This window comes from Sciurus carolinensis, chromosome 17 (genome assembly GCF_902686445.1).
Source record: "Sciurus carolinensis chromosome 17, mSciCar1.2, whole genome shotgun sequence".
Lineage (NCBI taxonomy): Eukaryota > Metazoa > Chordata > Mammalia > Rodentia > Sciuridae > Sciurus > Sciurus carolinensis.
Genome location: NC_062229.1, coordinates 35,058,280 through 35,080,208, shown reverse-complemented (window position 1 = coordinate 35,080,208; position 21,929 = coordinate 35,058,280). Strand labels below are relative to the sequence as shown.

Genomic DNA, 21,929 nt, shown 5'->3' with positions numbered 1-21,929 from the left:
CTCAATTAAGTTTTATCACCCATGAAAGGAAATATTAATCTTTCTAAACTAGATCTAAAAATTAACATCATCAAATAGAAAAGTACTTTGGACTTCCAAAGGTAAGAAGTTCCTTGTGTTTAAAAAAAAAAAACTTTTGCAGACCTTTATGAGTTTTAACAGTGATAAGAGATAAACCAGAGAACAGTATAACAAAATTATAAAGTAACAAAACTACAACTTAAAATTAACAGTAATTAGATTAATAAAAAGGGAACTAATTCATGCTTGCTACAGAATAGTCCAATAATGAATTTAATATCTAAAAACTTATTTTCTAGATATTAAAAAGTTCAATGAAAACAAATATGCTCTCAATTCCATCTCCATCATCAAATCAGCCTCTGCAACTAACTGGTTAACTAAAAATTTAAATCATATATTGTACATCTTAAAATAGACTATTTTTAATTTGCCAATTGAAAAAGCCCCAACGTAATGGATAGAAAAATCATTAGAAATTAAAGTTGAAATAAAGGTGGCTGGATATAAAATATATAAAAATCAATTTCGTCTCTAAGTACTGGCGACAAAAATTACAAACTTTAACTTGGAAAAATACTTAGTTCAATAGTAACTAATACTTTGAGGTATCTGAATAATCAAACAAAAACAAAAGTAAAAAATTGGGGGGAGCAGATAATATATTTTAGTAAAACATTTAGAACACTAAAGTAGAGGGCTATTCCATGTTCATGAACAGAAATAATCAGTATTATAAAGATGTCTAGTCTTTTCTAAGTAACACATGAATAATCAGTCTAATAATCAAGCTTTTGAAAGGGGTTCTTTTCTTGGGGAACTTGTCAAAATTAATTCTAAAATCATTTGCAAGAGCAATTGGCCAAGAATTGTTGAGACATTCCTGCAGAAGAAAACAAAGAGAGTACTTACTCTACCACATATAAAGACTTACAAAGCTAAAATAATTATATCTAGGTTTTAGTACAGGGATTGAACAGATAACCAAAAGAATAAGATGTAAAGTTCAAAAAAAAAGCCACAAATAAATGATGCTTTAATAATAAGACAAATGTATTAACCCATTCTCTGTTATCATAACAAAACACCTGAGGTTTATTTAGCTCCCAGTTTCAGAGGCTGAAAGTCCAAACAGCATAGTGCCAGCTCTGACAAAAGCCTCATAACAAATGACATGGTGGTGATATATGTAAGAGGAAGAGATTACTTGAGTAGGCAGGAAGCCAAACAGAACCATAGACCAGTCTCTCTTTTATAGCAATCCTCTCATGAAAACTAACCAGGGATTCTTGAGAATTATTTACTCCCTTACAAAGGCAGCACCCTAGTGACCTAAACTGCTCCCATTAGGCCCCACCTCTTAAAGGTTTCACATCACCTCTCAATGTTTCCACAGTGGGGAATAAGTTCTCAATACATGAACTGTTGGGGAACACACTCAAACCGTATCAAAACATACCAACAAAGAAGGGATTCAGATCAATAGAGAAAACAGGACTTATTTAATAATAACATACCCAAATTCAAAAAAATGCTGAGACAATGTATTATCCAATTTTTAAAAATGTTTTTATCAGGTATTAAAACATAGTAAACATTTTGATTCCCATGAAAATGTAGACATCCAGATTCGAAGTATCTATTCACATGAATACAATAAAAACCCAGAGATCAAAGAAAAAAAGAACTAATGAAATAATCTTATAATATTTCAAACTTCAATTTACAAGTAAATGGGGAAAATACAAACATCCAAGACCAGCAATGTCAACTACAGAGGCCTTATTGGGAGAAGAAATCAGAGGAAGTTGCACAGAAGAGGAGGATCCTAGTAGTTTCATAACATAAACATCAACTTAAGGTTTTCCCCAGGACCTGAGTTAAGTGGCATACTCAGAAGAGGAAAAGTATCCTTTTTTTTTTTTTTTTTTAACCTTGCTGGATAAAGGAAAGAAAGAAATAAAAGATAAGTGAGGTTCTAAAACAAGACAACTCCAGAATCAGTACAAAGCCCCACGTATTTAGTAAAGAAGCTGCATTTCTATATGCCAACAGAAGAGGGCATTCTTAAATTGAGAAACAACACAACTTTCTTTCTGGCCCCTATATCACCTGTTAACTTGTAGTTCAGGAAAATCCAACACATTATCAGACAAAGAATAAATAATCTGACATCTATAATAGACTATAATAAGAAGGAAACAAAATAAGAATGAACATCTTTTATGCTGATAAAAGTATCTACTTAAAACAAAAAATCCAACAACTAAGTAGAGGAGAAACACAATATTCCAACACGAATCAATATAACTAAATAGCAATTATACATATGAAAGAATAGATTAATTAGAATGTCAAAAATTCTGAATAGATATAGAAGATACCAAAAGACAACTGGCTAAAGTCTGGAAAGAAATGAATACTAAAGCACCAACTATGCAAGGAAGAATTGATATAACCTGATTTGAATAAGTAAAGTTTTAAAGATATTCTTAGGACATTTGGGGAAATTTAAATATATAAATGAGGAGTTGAAAGGGAGGTGAGCATATAGTTTAAGAATAAATTTACAGAAATTAAAAAGGATTAATTAAATAAATGAGACAAATCCAGAACATCAGACAATCTAAAAAGACAATTGACTTCAAATTCAAAATATTAGTGTTACAGAGACAAAATCTGGTTAGGGAGTGTTTTATAAATACTATTACAGAATTTTCTCACATATGATAAAAATGAATATGTGTGAGTATATATATATATATATATATACACATATATATATAAAGAATTCAGATATGGGAAAACAGATTATAAATAGAGGTGATTAGTGTTAACTATATATCAAGTTTGCTGTAGGCTCAAAATTCTTCACAATAAGAAATATGGGAAACCATTCACCATAAAGCTAGAGTAGATAAAATTACATCAGCAAAAGAAGAGAGAAACTCCAGACACGGACCAAAATGCGTAAGGTCATATTTCAGTTGAGTAAAGGATATTTTATTTAATTGCAGACTTAACTAGTCATGAATAAAGAAGAAATAAATGTAAACAGATACACTACCACTTTATATAAATTATGATGTACAAAACAAGTTAAATGGGGGCTGGGATTGAAGCTCAGTGCTAGAGTGCTTGTCTAGCACGTGTGAGTCACTGGGTTTGATCCTCAGCACCACATAAAAATAAATAAATAAAGGTATTTGTCTATCTACAACTAAATATATTTCTTTTTTTAAAAAAAATTAAATGTGAAATAATGTTTTAGAATAAACCACTTTTTGAACTCTTGGAACTGAACAGCAGTCCTCTTATTCAAGATAGTAAATTTGAAAGTCAAAAAGAAAAGGACAGATGTTTTACCTACCATGACAAAAAAAAATAGAAATTTGACACAAAAACATGATATACAGGAGAGACTGAGGAAATGCTTGTAACTTTAATAGAAAATAAAAGGCCTAATATGGCAACTTGAATAACATTAAGAGGGACAGTTTATTAAGTCATGGTGCAACAATAATGTAGAATATAGTTACTATGGTTTGAATGTGTTCCTCAAAAGTTCATGTGTTAGAAACATATTCCCAAATTCATGTTGATACCTCATTTGAGAGGTAATTATTTAGATGCATCATGAGGAAGGGACCCCTATTATAGTGGCTTTATAAGAGAGAGATCTGGGCACTCTCATCATGGGAAGCCTAGGAAGGCCCTCATCAGATGTCAGCACCTTGATGTTGGACTTCCCAGTCTCCAGAACTGTAAGAAATAAATCTCTATTATGTATTTTATCCAGTCTCAGGTATTCTGTTACAGCAACAGAAAACAGACTAAGACAATTGGAGGCTCTTAGAAGTATGTAATAATTTTCCTTCTTGATGCTGATGAATGTTCTGGGATGGGGAAAAAAACATGTTGCAAAATATTTACTAGAACATTTAATGGGGGGATTTGAGTACCTACATAAATTAACATGGAGTAATATAACACAGAAGCATACATATCAAACTTAACATTGTTTATCTCAGGTTGATGAGATAAGGCAAGCTATTACTAAAGATTCTTTTAAATGTATTGTTTGACTTAACAATGAGCATGGCTTTTATATTTAAAACAATCATTTGTCTTTCAATTATTTTCATTAGTAAAAAACATACTGGATTTTAAAAAGACAAATGATAAGTTAATGGGAAATTTTTCTTAATTCACAATATGCCCATTATAAAAAAAGTTTATCAATTATGTTAGAATGTGATGGATATAATATAAGCATGGAATTGTAGTTATTATTACAAGCTTCTACTTGATACTTTATACTTGATCTCTGAATCAAATAAGACTATAGCTTAATTTTTTTGATCCATGTAGTTTTTCTTTTTACTTGATCCAGAGTAAACTACACAGATCAAAAACATTGTTACAATATTAAAAATTGCATTATTACATTTAAATTATATTGTCAATTTTAAGGATCAAAAATTATACGGATCAAGTGTAAAGAAAAATTCCTCATGTGTGAGATCTTGATTAATTATTTGTCAAATCTTTTCTGAGGTAAAATTTGAATCAATCTGTGTTCCTATGAGGCTTTACAATTTTCTAACACCTAGATTTTAGTCAAAAAGTACAGGGCCAAAATGCTAACAATAATGGAATAATGAGCAGGTACTGCAATTATAAGTTTAAAATCTTAAACTGAACATTCTATATGGCCTTCTCGGTGCACAACATAGAGACTTGTATACATTGAAATCTACAAATAGCTGTATAGACGGACAATAACTTTCCTGTGAGAAGTTTGACTTTTCAATGTCAATTAAAATTGTTTGTTTATATTATTTCCTCTCTTATCAACATTCTGAATGCCTCAAAAAATAAACTTTGTACAAAAAAATGTCTTCGCCATTTTAGGTTTTGTAGAGAAGGTAAAATGAAAGCAGGGTCAAAAATAACTACAGCAAATGACCTACATTCTTATATGTAAGTAAGAAAGTAGGCAACTTACACTAATTTACCTGTTACTTACTCAAATAGAATTCATCTTAAAACCAAAGTTAAGACAGACAACATCAGAGCATTATATGATAGGTAGTCAAGATTGAGTATTCATAATAATTTAAGACAGAATGGTGACTGGTCAAACTCTAAATCAACATGGGATAAAATAAGAAATATGTACTATATGCACTATTAACTAAGAAATGACTTATAGATGATCCAAAAGGAAGCCTTTGACAATGGGCCAAACACTATGTTCTCATCTCATCCCCAGCATTGAAAACTCTGAGACTTACACTGTGAATTTAAGTCAGATCATCTTTTAAGGATCCTTCAGGGCTAAAATCTGAGTTTAGGATCTTTTCCTGTCAGTAAGGAAGGAGGAAGAGGAATAAAAAACTAACACACACAATGTTATTTGATTTTTAAATAAGGCTCAAAACCAAGAAATAGTCTAGTAGTCAAAAAAACTGGATTCCAGGATTCAACAAAAAGTTCTTCAGATTTATGAACTATTATGGTTCTTGTTATGTTTATCTGTTCAAAAGAAAAAACAGTGGCACAAGCATACAATTCCAGCAGCTTGGGAGGCAGAGGCAGTGGAGGCAGGAGGATCATTCAAAGCTAGGCTTAGCAACTTAATGAGGCCCTACGCAAGTCAGCAAGACCCTGTCTCTAACTAAAATATAAAAAGGGCTGGGAATGTGGTTCAGTGGTTAAACACTCTGGGCTCACTCCCCAGTACCAGGAAACAAACAAACAGAAAAAGGAAAAAAAAAAACATGTGTTGTTTGCATGATGGGAAAATAGTAATTTGTAGAAATCAGATATTTAAATATTCTTAATAAAATCTCAAGTGAGGCATAAATAAAGTAAATATAAAATATCCTAAGATAAGTGAGCACTACTGAATTTGAAATGGGAGTAATTATAAGAACATTTCCAGGTAGTCTTTAACATTAGATGGGAATAATGGAGAGAAAGTAGTCTGTTCATATGAATGAATGAATGGGAGAGTAAGAAAACTTTGAGAACTGATAATTTGGTTAACTTTTCTTAAGGATTATGTATAAGCTGAAATGACAAATGACTGACCTCAAAATCTCATACTAAATATAAAAATGACACTCAAACTGTCATTTTTAAAAATTAAGTCAAAATAACTGATACAGAAATAGGGATATAGTAACTCAGAAAAAATAAGCTATCAGAAGGTAATTTCAACAAGAAAATACTAAAAAGTATTTCTATTTACAATGTAAAAATTATTGGTTTGCTTATTTCCAAGTATTCTATTTTGCTGGGAATCATACTAGCTAAACTTTAAAATGACCACACAGGGATTTTAATCATTTCTACAGATTTATAATCTCAGAGGTACTAAATTTGGAAGATTCCTATTTACCTGCAGAGCAAATACTGCAAAATGATTTTTGTGCTTTGCCCACTTATTAGATGGGTGACTTCAGGAAGCTACTTAATTTCTCCAAATTTCAGTTTACTCATCAGGATAAACCCCTTAAATAAGAGAATATATATAAGAAAACACTCAATTTTTAAAAATTGTTAACTACAACACTTAAAGAAATGTAAGTATTTATAATAATCAGGTACCTTAAGCCATTGTAATTCAAACCACTGAGCCAAAGAAAGGAAAATGTGTTCATCTAAATTCCTAGTAAGAAGGTACAAATTCTATTCAGGAAATGGACTATTAAAAAGAATTTATTTTATGCCATTTTAATGAGTAAAGCACACTGGTAACAGTTTTGAAGTCCATATAATATGAGTTTTTTTTTTTTTTTTTTTTTTTTTTTTTTTTTTTTTTGCGGTGCTGGGGATTTGAACCCAGCGCCTTGTGCTTGGGAGGCAAGCACTCTACCAACTGAGCTATATCCCCAGCCCATAATATGAGTTTTTAAAGCAGTAATATATTGGTTTGGATGTAACGACAGCCTTTATTTCAATTCTCCTTGGCTTAAAGACCACAGAATTATAGTATGACTAGAACAGGACAGCACACCAAGACCAAAGTACAAAGCAAACTGACACATATTACAGATTGTACACAGGTCTTACTAGCTTTAATTAATTAGGGTGGTTTGCTAAAAATAGCATACATCTCTTTTATTATGAAATGTATATTATATTTAATTCTAAAACTTCAAAAGTAAGTTTAGCAGGATTCTAAAGAAGCTCATTTACTTTTATTTGGTAATTTCACCAAAGGAAATTTGTCAATCTCAGTGGGGCTGTAACCAGAAAACAGATCACTCATAAAGGGAGAAAAAGCAACCTTCAAGTATTTGAAAGCATCATGTTAACAAATAATTCCATCAATTCAAGGAGGCAGATTTTAATGCAACATAAAAAAAGAAATTATCCAGCAATGAAATGGGTTTATAACCTTTCCGGAAAACACTTTGCCAAATTCTAAAAATCCTGCATCTTCTGATCATGAACTTTAGTAGAAACTTAATGACTGAGATGGTACATAAAAGAATAAAAGCACAGTTTATAACAGCAGAAAAGATTGAAGACAACCTAGATGTAATGTAGCAATGAATAATTTTCTATTAATAATTTAAGAAAATGAGAAAATGCTCAGGGTAAAATATTAGGTAGGAAAAAGGTATTGAAAACTATATAATAAATAACGCCAATTTTGTCCTCTCAAATTATTTATTTGTATATGTAAAAATAACTAGAAAAGCAACTATAAAGTACGTGGAAGAAAGTACAACAAATTTTCAGCTGATTATGTCTACATGTATTTGTACAGCAGATGATTGTGCTCTGAATTTTAATCTAGAACTTATCTATCATAATTTTTATGGAAGATCTATGATACCCAAGTTTCATTCTAATTTATAGATTCTGCAACTCTAAGAAAACGTCTTATGATTAATTTAAAAATCAATAAGTCTATGTCAATACCAGAAAATATAAAGTTAAAATTTCAAAGTTAGACAGCCAAGAATGACATTAATTTCAGAAACAACATCAATATCCTCTGGCTAGTAGTTCTTTTCTTAGATAGAAAAATGGGCAGAGGACCTAAATGAGCTGTGGCACACAAATGAAACAAGAATGAATCTCCAGCTGCCAAAAAAGAGGAGGAGACAGCATAAGAAAAAGGAGAGAAGAACAAAAATTTTTCTTTTATTATTATCGAAAGGGCCATTGCCTAGATGGGGGATAAAATCTGTGAGTGATAAATGACTACAAATATGAAAACTAACATCTTTGTATCTGGTAGGACTACAGTTTATTGAGTGGAGGACATTCAGAAACATTATTGAAAATCTGATTATATTCATTTGATTAATATCAGAATTTAGTGACTTGTGTAGGAGGTAAACTACCATTTTAATATTCACCTAAGAAAAGACTTTAAGCCATGAAAAAACAAAGCTAATTATAAACCACTAGTCCAGATTCTCAAAAATGGTAAATATCACCATATATTTTATCTATTCATCTATTTTAAGTGAAATAAGACAGTGTCATAAAATTATATATTATAGGTAAAATTCTATAAATCAAAATTTTAAAAAAATTCCCTTGTAATGAATGAAGATAGTCATTTGTTACAAAAGGAAGAAACAACTGAATGTGATGTATTTTTTTTTTTACTAGAGACAGGTAATAATGCATAATAGAAAGTATCATGTAATGATATCATAAGTAACATTTGGATAAGAACAAAATTCTATAACTGCAAAACAAAATAATTAAAAATTTAAAGTGTGAGTTACTCAAAATATTCTGAGAAACAGGGAAGACATTTTAATTTCACTGGTCATTTATTTACGTGTGTGTGTGTGTGTGTGTGTGTGTGTGTGTGTATGTATACAGACACATACACATATATCATTCCATCTTTCTAGTTGTTACATGACACATCAGGGAGTTAAAGTTAAAATGAAATACTATGATAGTTTCTCTATATTTAGAATACCATATGACTTACCAAAAAATAATACTGGGTTGCACTGAAATATTAAAGAAGTATGACTCATATAAAACCTGATCAAAATATACAGTTTTTATTTTTTCTTTTCTTTTTAATTAAAGTACTATAAACAGAAAGAGAAAAACCAAAAATCCTCAAGGCCATGATTTTCTCACCAGTTACTGTAAATAAGGAAATACCTGTTCTTCCAAAATATAACATTTATTTTTAAAATAATGGATTAATGTCCCTTTAGCATTAACTTTTTATCCTTATTCTTATAGATTCATTCCATAAGAATAATCCAGCAGAAACTAACACCTGAAAGGTACCAGGCTTTCTAATTAGCATATGAAAAATACCATTTAAAATTGTAAAGAAAGGCAATAAGCTAAGAACAGTTCAAATATGTTCAAAGAACACACTATGTGCTGTATAACTGTATAAAATCTGCTTTTTCCTATTTATTATTATCTAATCCAGAAACCATTTTTTGAAAAAATTTTACTTGACCACCACCCATTTCCTATTGTGACAAGTGATTCAGTAATCAGTATCTTCAACCATTTTTTAAACATTGGAGTATTTAAGATTTACTACCTAGACAAATGTGTAAATTCATTACATAATGCAGCATTTCATAGGTGTAACAGCTGTAGTAGAGTAAAATTAATTGCCAAATTCTAAAAACCTCTCCTTTAAAACACACACACACACACACACACACACACACACACTCACCTTCCTAGAATCTTTCCTTCTAAAAACGGCAACTAGAAAATAAATATCATCAAGGAGACACTAATCACATATGTTCTTATAGGAAATAACAATATACAATATTTTAACATTTCAAAAAGGTAGTACATTATGTGTGTTGCAATGGACTCTCCAGATCTGCAATAGTGCTGCAATCATGAATAAACATATTCCTCCGAAGTTCTAAGTATGTGTGCTCATATCAAGGGCAGGGAGCATGCACATCAGATTTGAAATGGATTTACATTACCTCCAACCTTAGGGCCACCTGCTGAACCAGGCTTCCTTGCACTGTTGACAGGATTTCCGGATGTTTTAGGTGCAGGAACCTTGAAGGCTGAAGCAGCTGATGATGGCCTATTTCCATCCACTGATTCCTCATCATCAAAGCTTTTATCTACACAAAGCATTAGAAAAATGTATTTAAAGGAAATTAAGCTTTGTTCCATTTTCCATAAGACTCAAAACTCAAATAATGCCATATATAAAATCATGACTTTGTTAAGATATATAATACAAAATAAAGGTCTTTTGAATAAGCATATATACTTTGGTTAACACTATATGAAATAACCCTTGGAAATTTAAAATCAAAATGCAGTATTATAATTTTTCCTACCTATATGTGTTAAGGCAAAAGACAAACATTATCTCTAAGAGCAGTAAGAAGCATTTTTCATTTTTTTGCTACTCATACAAGCATTTTCTGCCAGCTCCTCCCATAGTACATCTTCCAGCACGCCCTGCCTTATTCCTTATACCCAGATTCTGCAACTTACAATCACAGATCCGCTTGCAAATCAGTCGCCTCATTCCTCTGAAAGCTCTTAATTTCCCTCACCCTAGGATGCTCCCAATAGTTCACATGGCCAAATACAGTAAATTCGATACTAATCAAGGATTCTATCAAAAATAGATAGAAACAACCACAGAACCACCACTGAGGTTTGTGCCGGCATTTTTCTTTCTCTTCCCTGCCCTAGGTGCTGTAACAGCCAATCAGCTACAAGGTGACATCATCTTATGGCAGCTACTGCTAGATGAAAGGTAAAAATTCTCCATGCATCTAAAAAAATTCTCTATGCACCTATAATCTTTATTCTATTCAAAATTTGAAGGGCACTTAATACTAAGTTTGTGTGTCTTTGTTTTCTTTTACTTAATTAACAAAGATTTACATAAATAGAAAATATGGTTTTCTGCAATATTCATTGTGCTGAGGTGCTTATGATTGCATCAGTAATATAACAGCTCATTACTGTACATAATTAACTCCATAATCTCACAATCTGCTGTTTATATAGGCCACAGAAACCAAACTGAACAATTTGTTCTCATAAATGATTCTCTAATATCTTACAAGGCTCCTTTGAGAATATGATGACCACACTAGCATCATCTTCTCATATACAAATGAAACAGCCCAAGACCACCTCCTCCGCCCAAATAAACAAACGACAACAACAAAAAAATCACAAGATATATTCAGTTTTACTCCTCTGAGAAAATGGTTTTCTCTAGGACCCTGCACAAACCAACTATGACAAACAAGATGGGCGAGGCAGAAAAGCAGCTTCACCATAAGCTTCAGATCAATATGCCAGAATCTCCTCCCTTTCAAACCGTTCTTTACCTGTAAAATATCCAACCACCTGGAATGAAATCATCCAGATGAAGGGGTAATATCAGTACAACTATTAAACATATTTGAAAGAAAATACCTCAAAAAAGTTTTAAGTTTTATTTATTGGGGGAAAAAAACAAAAGGATCAAAGACACCCTAACAAAAAGCCATATTTCATATCAGTATTTTTCTTAAATAACACTTTATAGAAAAGAAAGAGTAAATTTCTAGTTAAAAAATTATTTTAGTATAAAAAAAATTATTTTAGTATAAAACAATTAGAGTCAGTTTAGATAAAGTAATGGGTTTAAAACCTGTGCTTTACATAGATTGCTCTGTTAAGAACATTAATAACAATTTCAAATAAACTTTTTTTTTGCCACCATTATGTAAAAAATGCAGCTCAGAAAGAGTAGACACAAAAATCTACAGAAAGTTAGGTACTGAAACACACAGTAGCCAGAAGTCCCCATGGAAACAGTGTTCTGTTCCTATACACACACAAGAACTGAAAAGAGTAAATGTCCCTACCATTAAAACAAATTAACATTCTCAAAATGACTGAGAAATTAATTTTTAACTTTAAAAAAAAAATAGAGCCAAGTATACAGATCTGGAGTTTGCAGTTCAATGAATTTTCATAAAATGAACATGCTGATGTAACCATTGTCCAGAATAATATATTACCTACATCCTGAAAACACCTTAGAGACCCCTAAAAGTCATTATTTTGTAACAAAACTAGTTCTGAATTCTACATCATAGTTGGTTTTGCTCATTTATGAACTTTGTATAAAAGGAACCACACAACTTGAACTCAGGTATCTAGTTTCCTTTCCTAAGAAATATGAAAATAATGATTGGAAGATTCATCTTCATTGCTTAGAGTTCTCAAGTGTATGAATGTACCACAATTTATTAGTATCTATTCTGCTGACAGACATTTGGGTTGTTGCCAACTGGTAATTATTATAAAATGGTGCTCCTAAGAGATCAGCAAACAAAGTTAAAAGGTTCTAAGGATTCTGCATTATTGGGGAAGTATTAAACATAGTACAGGTTGAGTGTCCCTAATCTAAAAACTGAAATCTGACATGCTCCAAAATTTAACACTTTTTCAAAGATGATATGATGGTCAAGCAGTTTTAGATTTTTAGAGCACTCTGAATTTCGGATTTGGGGATTACAGATGCTCAACTGATAAAGTTCAGAAAATATTTTTTTAAAAAATTCACATCTGTAACACTTCTTGTCCCAAACATTTCAGATAAGGGATACTCAATATGTAACTGATTTTAGATTATAATATATCAAAGATGCTATATCATAATACCTGGCTAGGGCAGTGTTTCTCAAAATCTGGTCCCCAGGCCAGTAGTTGAGAATTACCAGCGGCTTGTTAGAAATGTAAATTCTTCGGCCCCAACCCAATTCTGGAGATGCAACCCAGTAATTTGCCCATTAAGAAGCCCTCCTAAAGATTCTGGTGATCAAGTTTAAGAAACACTCCACTAAAGCAGGGTTGATGAATTTTTTCCAAAAAGGATCAGAGAACAAATATGTTAGGCTTTGCAACTAATACACATTGTCTTTCTATGATACATAATATGTAAACAAATAACTGTGGCTGTGTTTCAATACAATTTTATGTACAAAAACAGGAGGACAGCTGGATGTGATCTGCAAGCAAGAATTTGCCAATTCTTGCTTTAGGATAATCAATAAAAGAAGGCTAAATATATACATAAATGAAAGAGAAGAAAAATAGAATATTAAAAATATCTGGTTTACAAAAAGAAGTAGGAAAGGAGACAACTAGACGAAATCAAAAAACAAAATGGTAAGTATAAAACCATATATGCCAAAAGTTACCTTAAATGTATAGTAGAAAAGGTCAAAATTGAATTTCTTAAAAATAGATGGCTTCACTGAAATACTTTACATATACAGTTATATAAAGGTTAAAAGTAAAATGACAAAGACAGATCTTGTCAAATACCAACCAAAAAAGCTGGTTTCACACAAAGCAGGTTTTAAAAGCATTATTAGAGATACAAACATTTAGAATGGTTAAGGGGTCAATCTGACAGGAACAAGGAACCCTAAATATTTACGTAAACAATAACATAACTTCATATATGTTACATGGAAACTGAAGAACCCTTTAAAAGGAAAAACAAGGTCTGGAGATGTGGCTCAGTGGCAAAGCATTTGCCTAGCATGCAAAAAGCCCTGGGTTTGATCCTTAGCACCACAATCAAACCAATCACTAAATAATCAATCAGTCAATGGAAAATCTACAAGCATGAAAATGTATTTTGCCCATTGCCAATAAGGTTAGAATTTTTTTAAACCATAAATCAATGGAATTCATGAAACTCATTCATCATCATAAGTCTTAAAATTATAAAGTTTGTTTTACAATTTATGTAGGAGCTATAAATATTCTGGGTTTCAAACATTTTTTGGAACTATATAATAAAATAGCAGAACAAATCCTAATTATTTTCTTTGTAGCAGTTATTACTTCCCAATAAAATTATAAAGTCATAAAGCTGATTTCTTGAAGCTTCCTAAGGGCAGGAACTTTGTCTTGTTCATGCAATAACCCCAGTACCTATAACAATTCATGGATAATTATCACAGTCAACTCTTCTTCCTGCTTCTCACCTTTGTCTCCAAGTATTTATTCCTGGCACAGCATTCTAATTTGAACAAAATCACATCATATCATGTTCAAAATTCTCCTATGATTCCATAAAAAGGCCTACCAGGACTCTAAATCTTAAGATATCACAAAAGTCTCTCCAACCTCATCTCCTACAGCAATTGCTCCCTCCCTCTTTCTCTCCAATCCATCCCCACTAGTTTCTTTGTTGGCATCCATGTCAGGGCCTCTTGGCTTGTTCCTCCTGCCTAGAATGCTTTCTCCACGTCCCTGTTCCCCAGTCCATACTATTTCCTCACCATCTTCATGTCTTTATTCATCTGTCACCTTCCAACACTTTGATACTCTGATCTACCCCTGTCTCCCTGCTTCATTTCATTTATCCAGCATTTACCATGTACATATTTCATTAATTTTGTTTGCCTTTTTTTCCCACTAAAATTCACAATCTATGAGGGTGGGATCATTTGTGTATTCTGCCTACTGCTATATATTCCCTATGTGGAATAATGCCTGGAACAGCACCTCACACTAAATAAGATACATAATTTTAAGAACCTTAAAATCAACAATTGTTTGACAAGGTAGTAAGAAATACAAGGATAAACCCAGTACATTAAAACTTCTATTTTGGGGGTTGGGTTGTGGCTCAGTGGTAGAGTACTCACCCAGCACGTGTGAGGCCCTGGGTTCGATCCTCAGCACCACATAAAAATGAAATAAAGGTATTGTGTCCACCTATAACTAATATATATATATATATATATATATATATATATATACATGTTAGTTTATATATATATATAAACTTCTATTTTGAAGGCCATGTGGGGAAAAGGGAACAGAAATCAAAACCCACATAAAATGCGAAGTCACCACATGACTACACCCTCAAGGTTAAACTGAAATACGTACGTAAGCTCTTACTTTCCATTGTCTATTCTTTTCAAACTTTCTCAAAAGAGAGCAGTATGGAAATAAATCAAATGGAATGCTTCATTAAAATCAAATGCTTGGGAAATCCAGACACTCAAGTTATGAAACTCTATGGGTTCAGACTGACAGTACTTCCAAGCAACAGACAAAACAAAAGCAAAATATCCACAGAAGAGGATTTCTGGCCTCAAATTATTACCACAATTTTCTATAGGAGACCAGGCACAATGACACAATGAACAAGAACATATAGAAAGAAACAGATATTAAAAATAGACCTACATAAAATCTTAAGGTTCTGTTATCAAGCACAGACTAACAAAATATCTACGCTTGCTTACTGGGAAAATTTTAACAATTTGGAGGATCAGAAAATTATAAAAAGTGACAGATTTTTTAAAAAATGAATCAAATATAACTTCTAAAAATGAAAATATAGTAAATGAAATTTAAATTCTCTGGGAAGGCATAACAGAAGATTAGATATAGCTTAAGGAATCATTATTAGTAAATAGGATGATAAATCAGAAGACACCACCTAGGACATATATAGTAGGTGGCTCTACTTTTTACTGAAGGATCTAAACAAAAAAAGCAAACTGTAAATTGACTATGTTGATGACTTGTGTTCTTATTCCAATGTTTTGAAAAGAGAATACTAGTGTTGAGTGCAAAAGCCGAACAAGATAAGCATATTAAAAGGCAGTAGAGGGTAGAAATTAATAAAGCGAATAGACTGGGGGGGAGCTATTTATATGATGGAGATGGAAAAGAAGAGATGGAGAATGGGAGAAATGCACAGAGACAAAGGAGGAATAGGAATAGGAGGAACAGAAGATAGAAACAGAAAGAAGAGACAGCAATGAAGGAGGTGGAAAAAGAGGATGAGTACATGGAGGAAAAACAGAGGAGAAGAAGGGAAAGGGGAGGTTAAGGAAGAATAGGACAACTATTCTGGATCCTTGAATATGGCTTCCCAAATTTTGGATTAATTCTTTGTAACCTAGTTAAAAGAAGCTCTTTATAAGTTTTTATTATATTTAATTCCATTCATAGATTCATATACTTCTATTTTGCACTTTATTACAAAGAATGGGGCATAAAATGGAATATAGCAACGTTTTCCCCAAATATCTGAAGTAAATTATGACAAAATATTAATACCTATCAAATCTACGTAATGGGTATACGGAAATCTGTTATTTTTTGTAATTCTTTGGTGTGTTTAAAAAATATTTTATAATGAAATAATTTTTAAAGTTTTTTCTTCTTTAAAGATTACAATAAACTCCTTGAAAGTATCACTGAGACAGACAGAGAGGAGGAAAAGAGAGGGAAGCAGGAAGGATATTGAGCCAACAGGTAAGAAGAATTCATAGAAGAATGAATAGTTTAGTGGGTGCTAGGTCTGAAGAAGTAACCTGACACAGGATCTGTTGGGCCTTTAATGCATGCTGCCATGCAAAATAATAAAAACGAACTGCTCTGTTGTCAAAAATAATAATAATAAAGTTCAGGAAGTGGAAAAGGAGGAGGACATGCAAATGCAGAAAAAGAAAGGGAGAAAGAGATGGAAATAGAGAAGGAAATTGGAAGAAGAAAGCAGTAGAAGGGGAGGGACAGGAAAAAGAGGAGGAGAAGGAGAAAAAAGACAAAGAAAAAAAGATCAGGCTTTGTCTTCCGTCACCTTCAAATAATACTTGGAAACCATCCTCAGAAAGCACTGAGAAACTACAGGCCCACTGTTCCACGTGAGCATGGCTAAAGTCAAAAAGTAATGAAAACCTAGTTTTTCTTTTGTCTTTTAAACTCAGTTGATAGCAAAATCTGAACTGACCTAACTCAGTTCATGGCAAAACAATGTGAACTGACATGGGGCTATTTGTTGTTTTTATTTATTCTACTCTGTGAATGTGCACACATTTAACTGCAAAAGTATTAACATAATTATAGGTTGCTGTCCCAGGCTCAGCAGGAGTTGTTACATAATATATGGAATGTGACCATATTACTTTTCTAAAATCAGAAGTATTCTGGATTCTAAAACACAATTGGTCACCAAGGTTTCAGATAATGATGTGTGAATTCGGATTATTTTAATTAAGTTCTATTGCTTTTTTTTCTTCTCTTTTTCTCACTGAAGAGACGCCATATAATCAAATGGCTTATTAAATTTTTCACTTCAGTTTTAGAGGTACATATACTAAAAAACCCTAAACTTCTGCTTTTAAGACTCATTCCATAGATGAAAAAATGTTCCCTCTTACAAAGCAAACAAAAGAGCAAGTCAAAACTTTATGTCTCACAGAATTCATTTTGCATGAATTTTCTTTAGTGAAACAATTAGTTTATTAAGAACCACCCTCAATATTGTGGATTTTCAGTCACAAAATACACTCCATTTCATATTAACTAGTTTCTTATAGCAAAGTTCCTCTTTTCACTTGAAACTGTATCCTTCCATATTCCTTAATCCTTAGTCCTATTGCTAAATGAGCAATAGAACTATGGATTTCTGAATTGTTTCATACTTTTTTAAAAAATATTTTTTAGTTGTCAATGGATCTTTTATTTTATTTATTCATAGTGGTGCTAAGTATCAAACCCAGGGCCTCACATATGCCAGGCAAGTGCTCTACCACTGAACCACAACTCCAGTTCACGATTTTGTTTAAAATCCAGCAGTGACCATGGTCATATCTAACAGCTAATTACTAACAGATTAGGAAACAATCATCTCTAAAAACTACTGTACCACTGATTCTCATATAACACAAATTTTAATTATTTACACTCCCTATCCCATGCTTTTACAAGAGGCAACTCCCACTGGTTTTCCTCTGACTTCAAAGGCACCTTTAGCTCAGTCTCTTCTGTCAGTTCTTCCTCTTTTACCCAACAACTAGAAGTTGAACATCCTCCTCTCCAGACTACACCTTTTCTCAACAGCCTCTCATCCATTCTCCATGGTTTTAAATATCTCCTATAGGCTGCCAACTCTCAAATGTTCATCTCTATCCTAGACTGATCTCTGAATTCAAACCTATATGTTGAACTGCTTTTGATGATCTTGAAGGCATCTCTAGCTTGACATAGGTAACAACAGCAACACCACCTCCAGAACATTCTTCCCCTAAATCTTCCCCCATCTAATATGATAAATATCACTATCTATCTCAGCTGCTCAAGCTCACAGTGTAGGAATTTTCTTCTGTCCTACACAGATAGTTTTATTTTACCAACAATTTTTAGGTAAAAACTCCAAGTTAAATCTTTTAAAATTTTTCTAGTTGTAGAGGGACACAATATCTTTATTTGCTTTTTATGTGGTGCTGAGGACTGAACCCAGTGCCTCACGAATGCTAGCTAGGTAAGTGCTCTACCACTGAGCTACAATCCCAGCCCCCAAGTTATATCTTAAATGCACCTATTTCTCTTTACCTCTGCTGCAACTGAAGACCAGACCAGTACCATCTCTGCCTATATTACCACAACCTCTTAACTGGCTTCCTTGCTTCATTCTCAACCTTCTTCCCTCCCTTCCAAACCCCAAAGTGGACAATACAATCTTCTTTTAAAAAAAAAAAAAAAGATGCAATGGATCAATGGTTGCTGAAATCATAAATGAAAGACCGATGGGGAGCTTTTATAAAGGATGAATTAGGCTGATAACAACTAAATCCATTGTCCAAGATTAACATCACAAAGAAAGACAATTAGACAATGTATGCCTCTGAAAGAAATCCAAAATATCACACAAAATACCACCTATGAAATATCTGTATCAACAAAACAAAACTTCAAATTGGGACCTGATTTGATCAAACCATTAGAATTTCCAGGGGCTGGGGTTGTAGCTCAGTGGTAGCGCACTTGCGAGGCACCGGGTTCTATCCTCACTTAGCACCACATAAAAATAAATAAATAAATAAAATAAAGGTACTGTGTCCATCTACAACTGAAAAAATTTAAAAAAGTTAAAAAAAGAATTTTCAATTTTCAGGAAATATGGAGGATACATAACATTTTAAAAGGGTGAAAAGCAGCATGGTGATACAATCAATAAAATCTAGTGTATGAAAAAAACTCTACCTAACAGACATTATTCTCTTCAACAAATAAATGGCAAGTGAAGAAAAAAGAGAGATAAATGCTTTGGATGAATAGATCCCTAATAGATATATCAACCAACTACAATAGTGAACCCTGTTGGAGTCCCAATGCAAACAAATTATTAAAAGATATTCATGAAAGTGAAAATCTGAACAACAACTATTTGATACTAAGGGGTTTTTATAGATGTGACAAAGATACCATGATTGTATTTTTAATAGACACTTTCATTGTATATAAGTAAACGAGTACACAGGCACATGTATACACATATACACACCTCAATCCAGCAAGATGATGGGGCTGGGGTAAAGATGGAATAAGAACACAGATGGATTAAGATTGGCTATGTAGTGATAATTTCTTCAAGTTGAATGACAAGTAATAATAAACATTCACTACAATATTATCTGTTCCTGGGTATGTTTTAATTTTTTTTTGCTAAAAAAAGTAATAATTTTCACCACTTTGCTCCCTGCTTTTTAAAACCATTTAATGGAACCCCAATAAAATAACCACATCATAAGAGCTAAGAAAGTGAGGTGGGGCTGGGTGGTGGCACATCAGTAATCCTAGCAGCTCAGGAGGCTGAGACAGGAGGATCACAAGTTCAAAGCCAGCCTCAGCAACTTAAGTGAGGCCCTATGCAACTCTGTCTCTAAATAAAGAAAGTTAGGTAGGGCAGAGATATGTAAAATTGGCACCTAAAAGAAGGCAATAAATTCTCAAAAGATGCAAACTTTTATAAAAATTAAAGGTCATTATGAAATAACAGAAAGAAAAGAAAAAAGAAATAACAGGCTGGGATTGTGGCTCAGTAGCAGAGCACTTGCCTAGCATGTGTGAGGCACTGGGTTCAATTCTCAGCACTGCCTATAAATAAAATAATGGTCCATCAACAACTAAAAAAAGAAAGAAAAGAAAGAAATAATACATCAAAGCTGCAACTTATTTCTAAGAAGCTGCCTGAAAGCAGGGAATTGATCTACCTTGCAGAATGACACAGAAGTGACAATTTTTAAGCCAGAAGTACAAAAATAAATACAAGGAGTAACTAAAAATCTATGAAAAGATTTCATCATTAAGTTCTTCCCTATCTCCAACTCAGGGAGCTCAATACACAAGTGTGCACATGCACACTTGCAAAAACATGTTTGTGTGCACACACATACATATGCATGATTTTGTAAAAATGGAACCACCAGGGCTGGGGATATAGCACATACCTCAGTTGGTAGAGTGCCTGCCTCACAAGCACAAGGTCCTGGGTTCAATCCCCAGTAACCCCACCCCCCCTCCTCCCAAAAAAAAAAAAAAAAAAAAAAGGAACCACCAGAAATGGAAAGAGAAACTTCTGAGAACCATTTAAACTTCTGTTTGCCAAAGTTAAAAGTTAATGGATGGTTTGGATGACAAAGTAAAGAGTATCTCTCAGAATACGGATTCAAATAGAAAGATGAAAAACTCGAGAGAGAAGACAAAGCATAAAAGACACAGCGAATCAACCCAAGAAGTCCAATGTGTGACTAATACCTATTCTGTAAGAAGAGACTAAAGCTCATACAGGAAGAAAATGTATCAAAAAAATAATAGGAGAAAATTTCCCAGAGCTAAAGAATATCACAAGCCATCAAAAGTAAGAATCAAGCGGCAAAAATTTAAAATGTATTAAATTTAAACTAAAATTTTCAGAATTATTAAAAATTGAAAATTCAAGTGCTTCAAAATAAGATAATAGTTAAATTTTAACATTCATACAAAGATGCTATTCTCAGCAATTGTTTACAAAAATAAAGTTGATTCCATACAAAGTTTAGGAGAGGCCAATAAATTTGATAAGGTCCCTTAAGATATCTAGGTAAATATAATTGATTAAAACTATATTTGAGGGGCTGGCGTATAGCTCAGTGGCAGAGCACTTGCTTAGCAGGTGTGGGGCACTGGGTTCAATCCTCAACACCACATAAAAACAAACAAATAAAGGCATTCTGAAAATCTACAACTACAAAATTTTTAAAAAAATATTTGAAGCCAGGTGTAAAAATACCTGCAATCCTAGTGATTCAGGAGACTGAGACAGGAATATTGCAAATCCGAGACCAACCTCAGGAATGTAGCAAGGCCGGGTTTCAATATAAAATAAAAAGGACTGGGAATGATGCTCAGTGGTTAAGAGCCTCTGGGTTCACTCCCCAGTACAAAAATACCACACACATAAATGAAAATTTTTATTTTTTTTAAAGAAGTGCTTTAAAAATTCAAAACCTTCAACAGTTCAAAGCAGTAAACAGACGATGACAATTTACACTATCATCTGGTATTAATAAAATTAAATAATAGCATGTCACGATAACCATTATATCAAACTGATTATTATGAGACTCATAGTAAGGTCTATTCAGAACCTTTACAAAATCTATTCACTTTGGCACCTAAACCTTCAACACAGTTATAATCTGATTATAATATCCCTTAAAATCATTAACTGAAACCAGGCACCATGGTGGTACATATTTGTAATCCCAGCTACTTGGGAGGTTGAGGCAGGGGGATTACAAATTCAAGGCCAGCCTGGGTAATTTAGCAAGACCCTATCTCAAAACAAAAATAAAAAGGACTGAGAATATAGCTTAGTGGTACAGCGACCCTGGGTTCAATCCTGAGTGTGGTGAAAAGAAAGAAAGGAAGAAAGAAAATCAACTGTACCACACTACAAGTACAAAAAAAAAAAAAAAAAAAAAAGATATAAATATTTCCTTGAAGATCCAAGTCCATTAGCAACATCAAATTTGAGATATGATGCTACTGGTGCCTAATATTGTGCACCAATGGGTAAATAGAATGGGTAAATA

The 21,929-nt window shown here is 32.6% G+C and overlaps 1 protein-coding gene across 50 annotated transcripts in view; it reads right to left on the bottom strand.

The window, feature by feature from the left end:
- Window positions 1-21,929, bottom strand: part of Clasp2 (cytoplasmic linker associated protein 2) — a 192,781-nt gene that overhangs the window by 117,591 nt on the left and 53,261 nt on the right. For 47 of the 50 annotated variants that reach the window (XM_047530792.1, XM_047530773.1, XM_047530780.1 and 44 more), the window contains exon 8: window positions 9,987-10,133. In XM_047530792.1, coding sequence (XP_047386748.1) covers window positions 9,987-10,133 — 147 coding nt within the window. Of the gene's footprint in view, window positions 1-9,986; window positions 10,134-10,515; window positions 10,656-21,929 lie in introns of those variants that run through there. The other 3 variants (XM_047530816.1, XM_047530817.1, XM_047530818.1) reach the window with 1 other exon arrangement.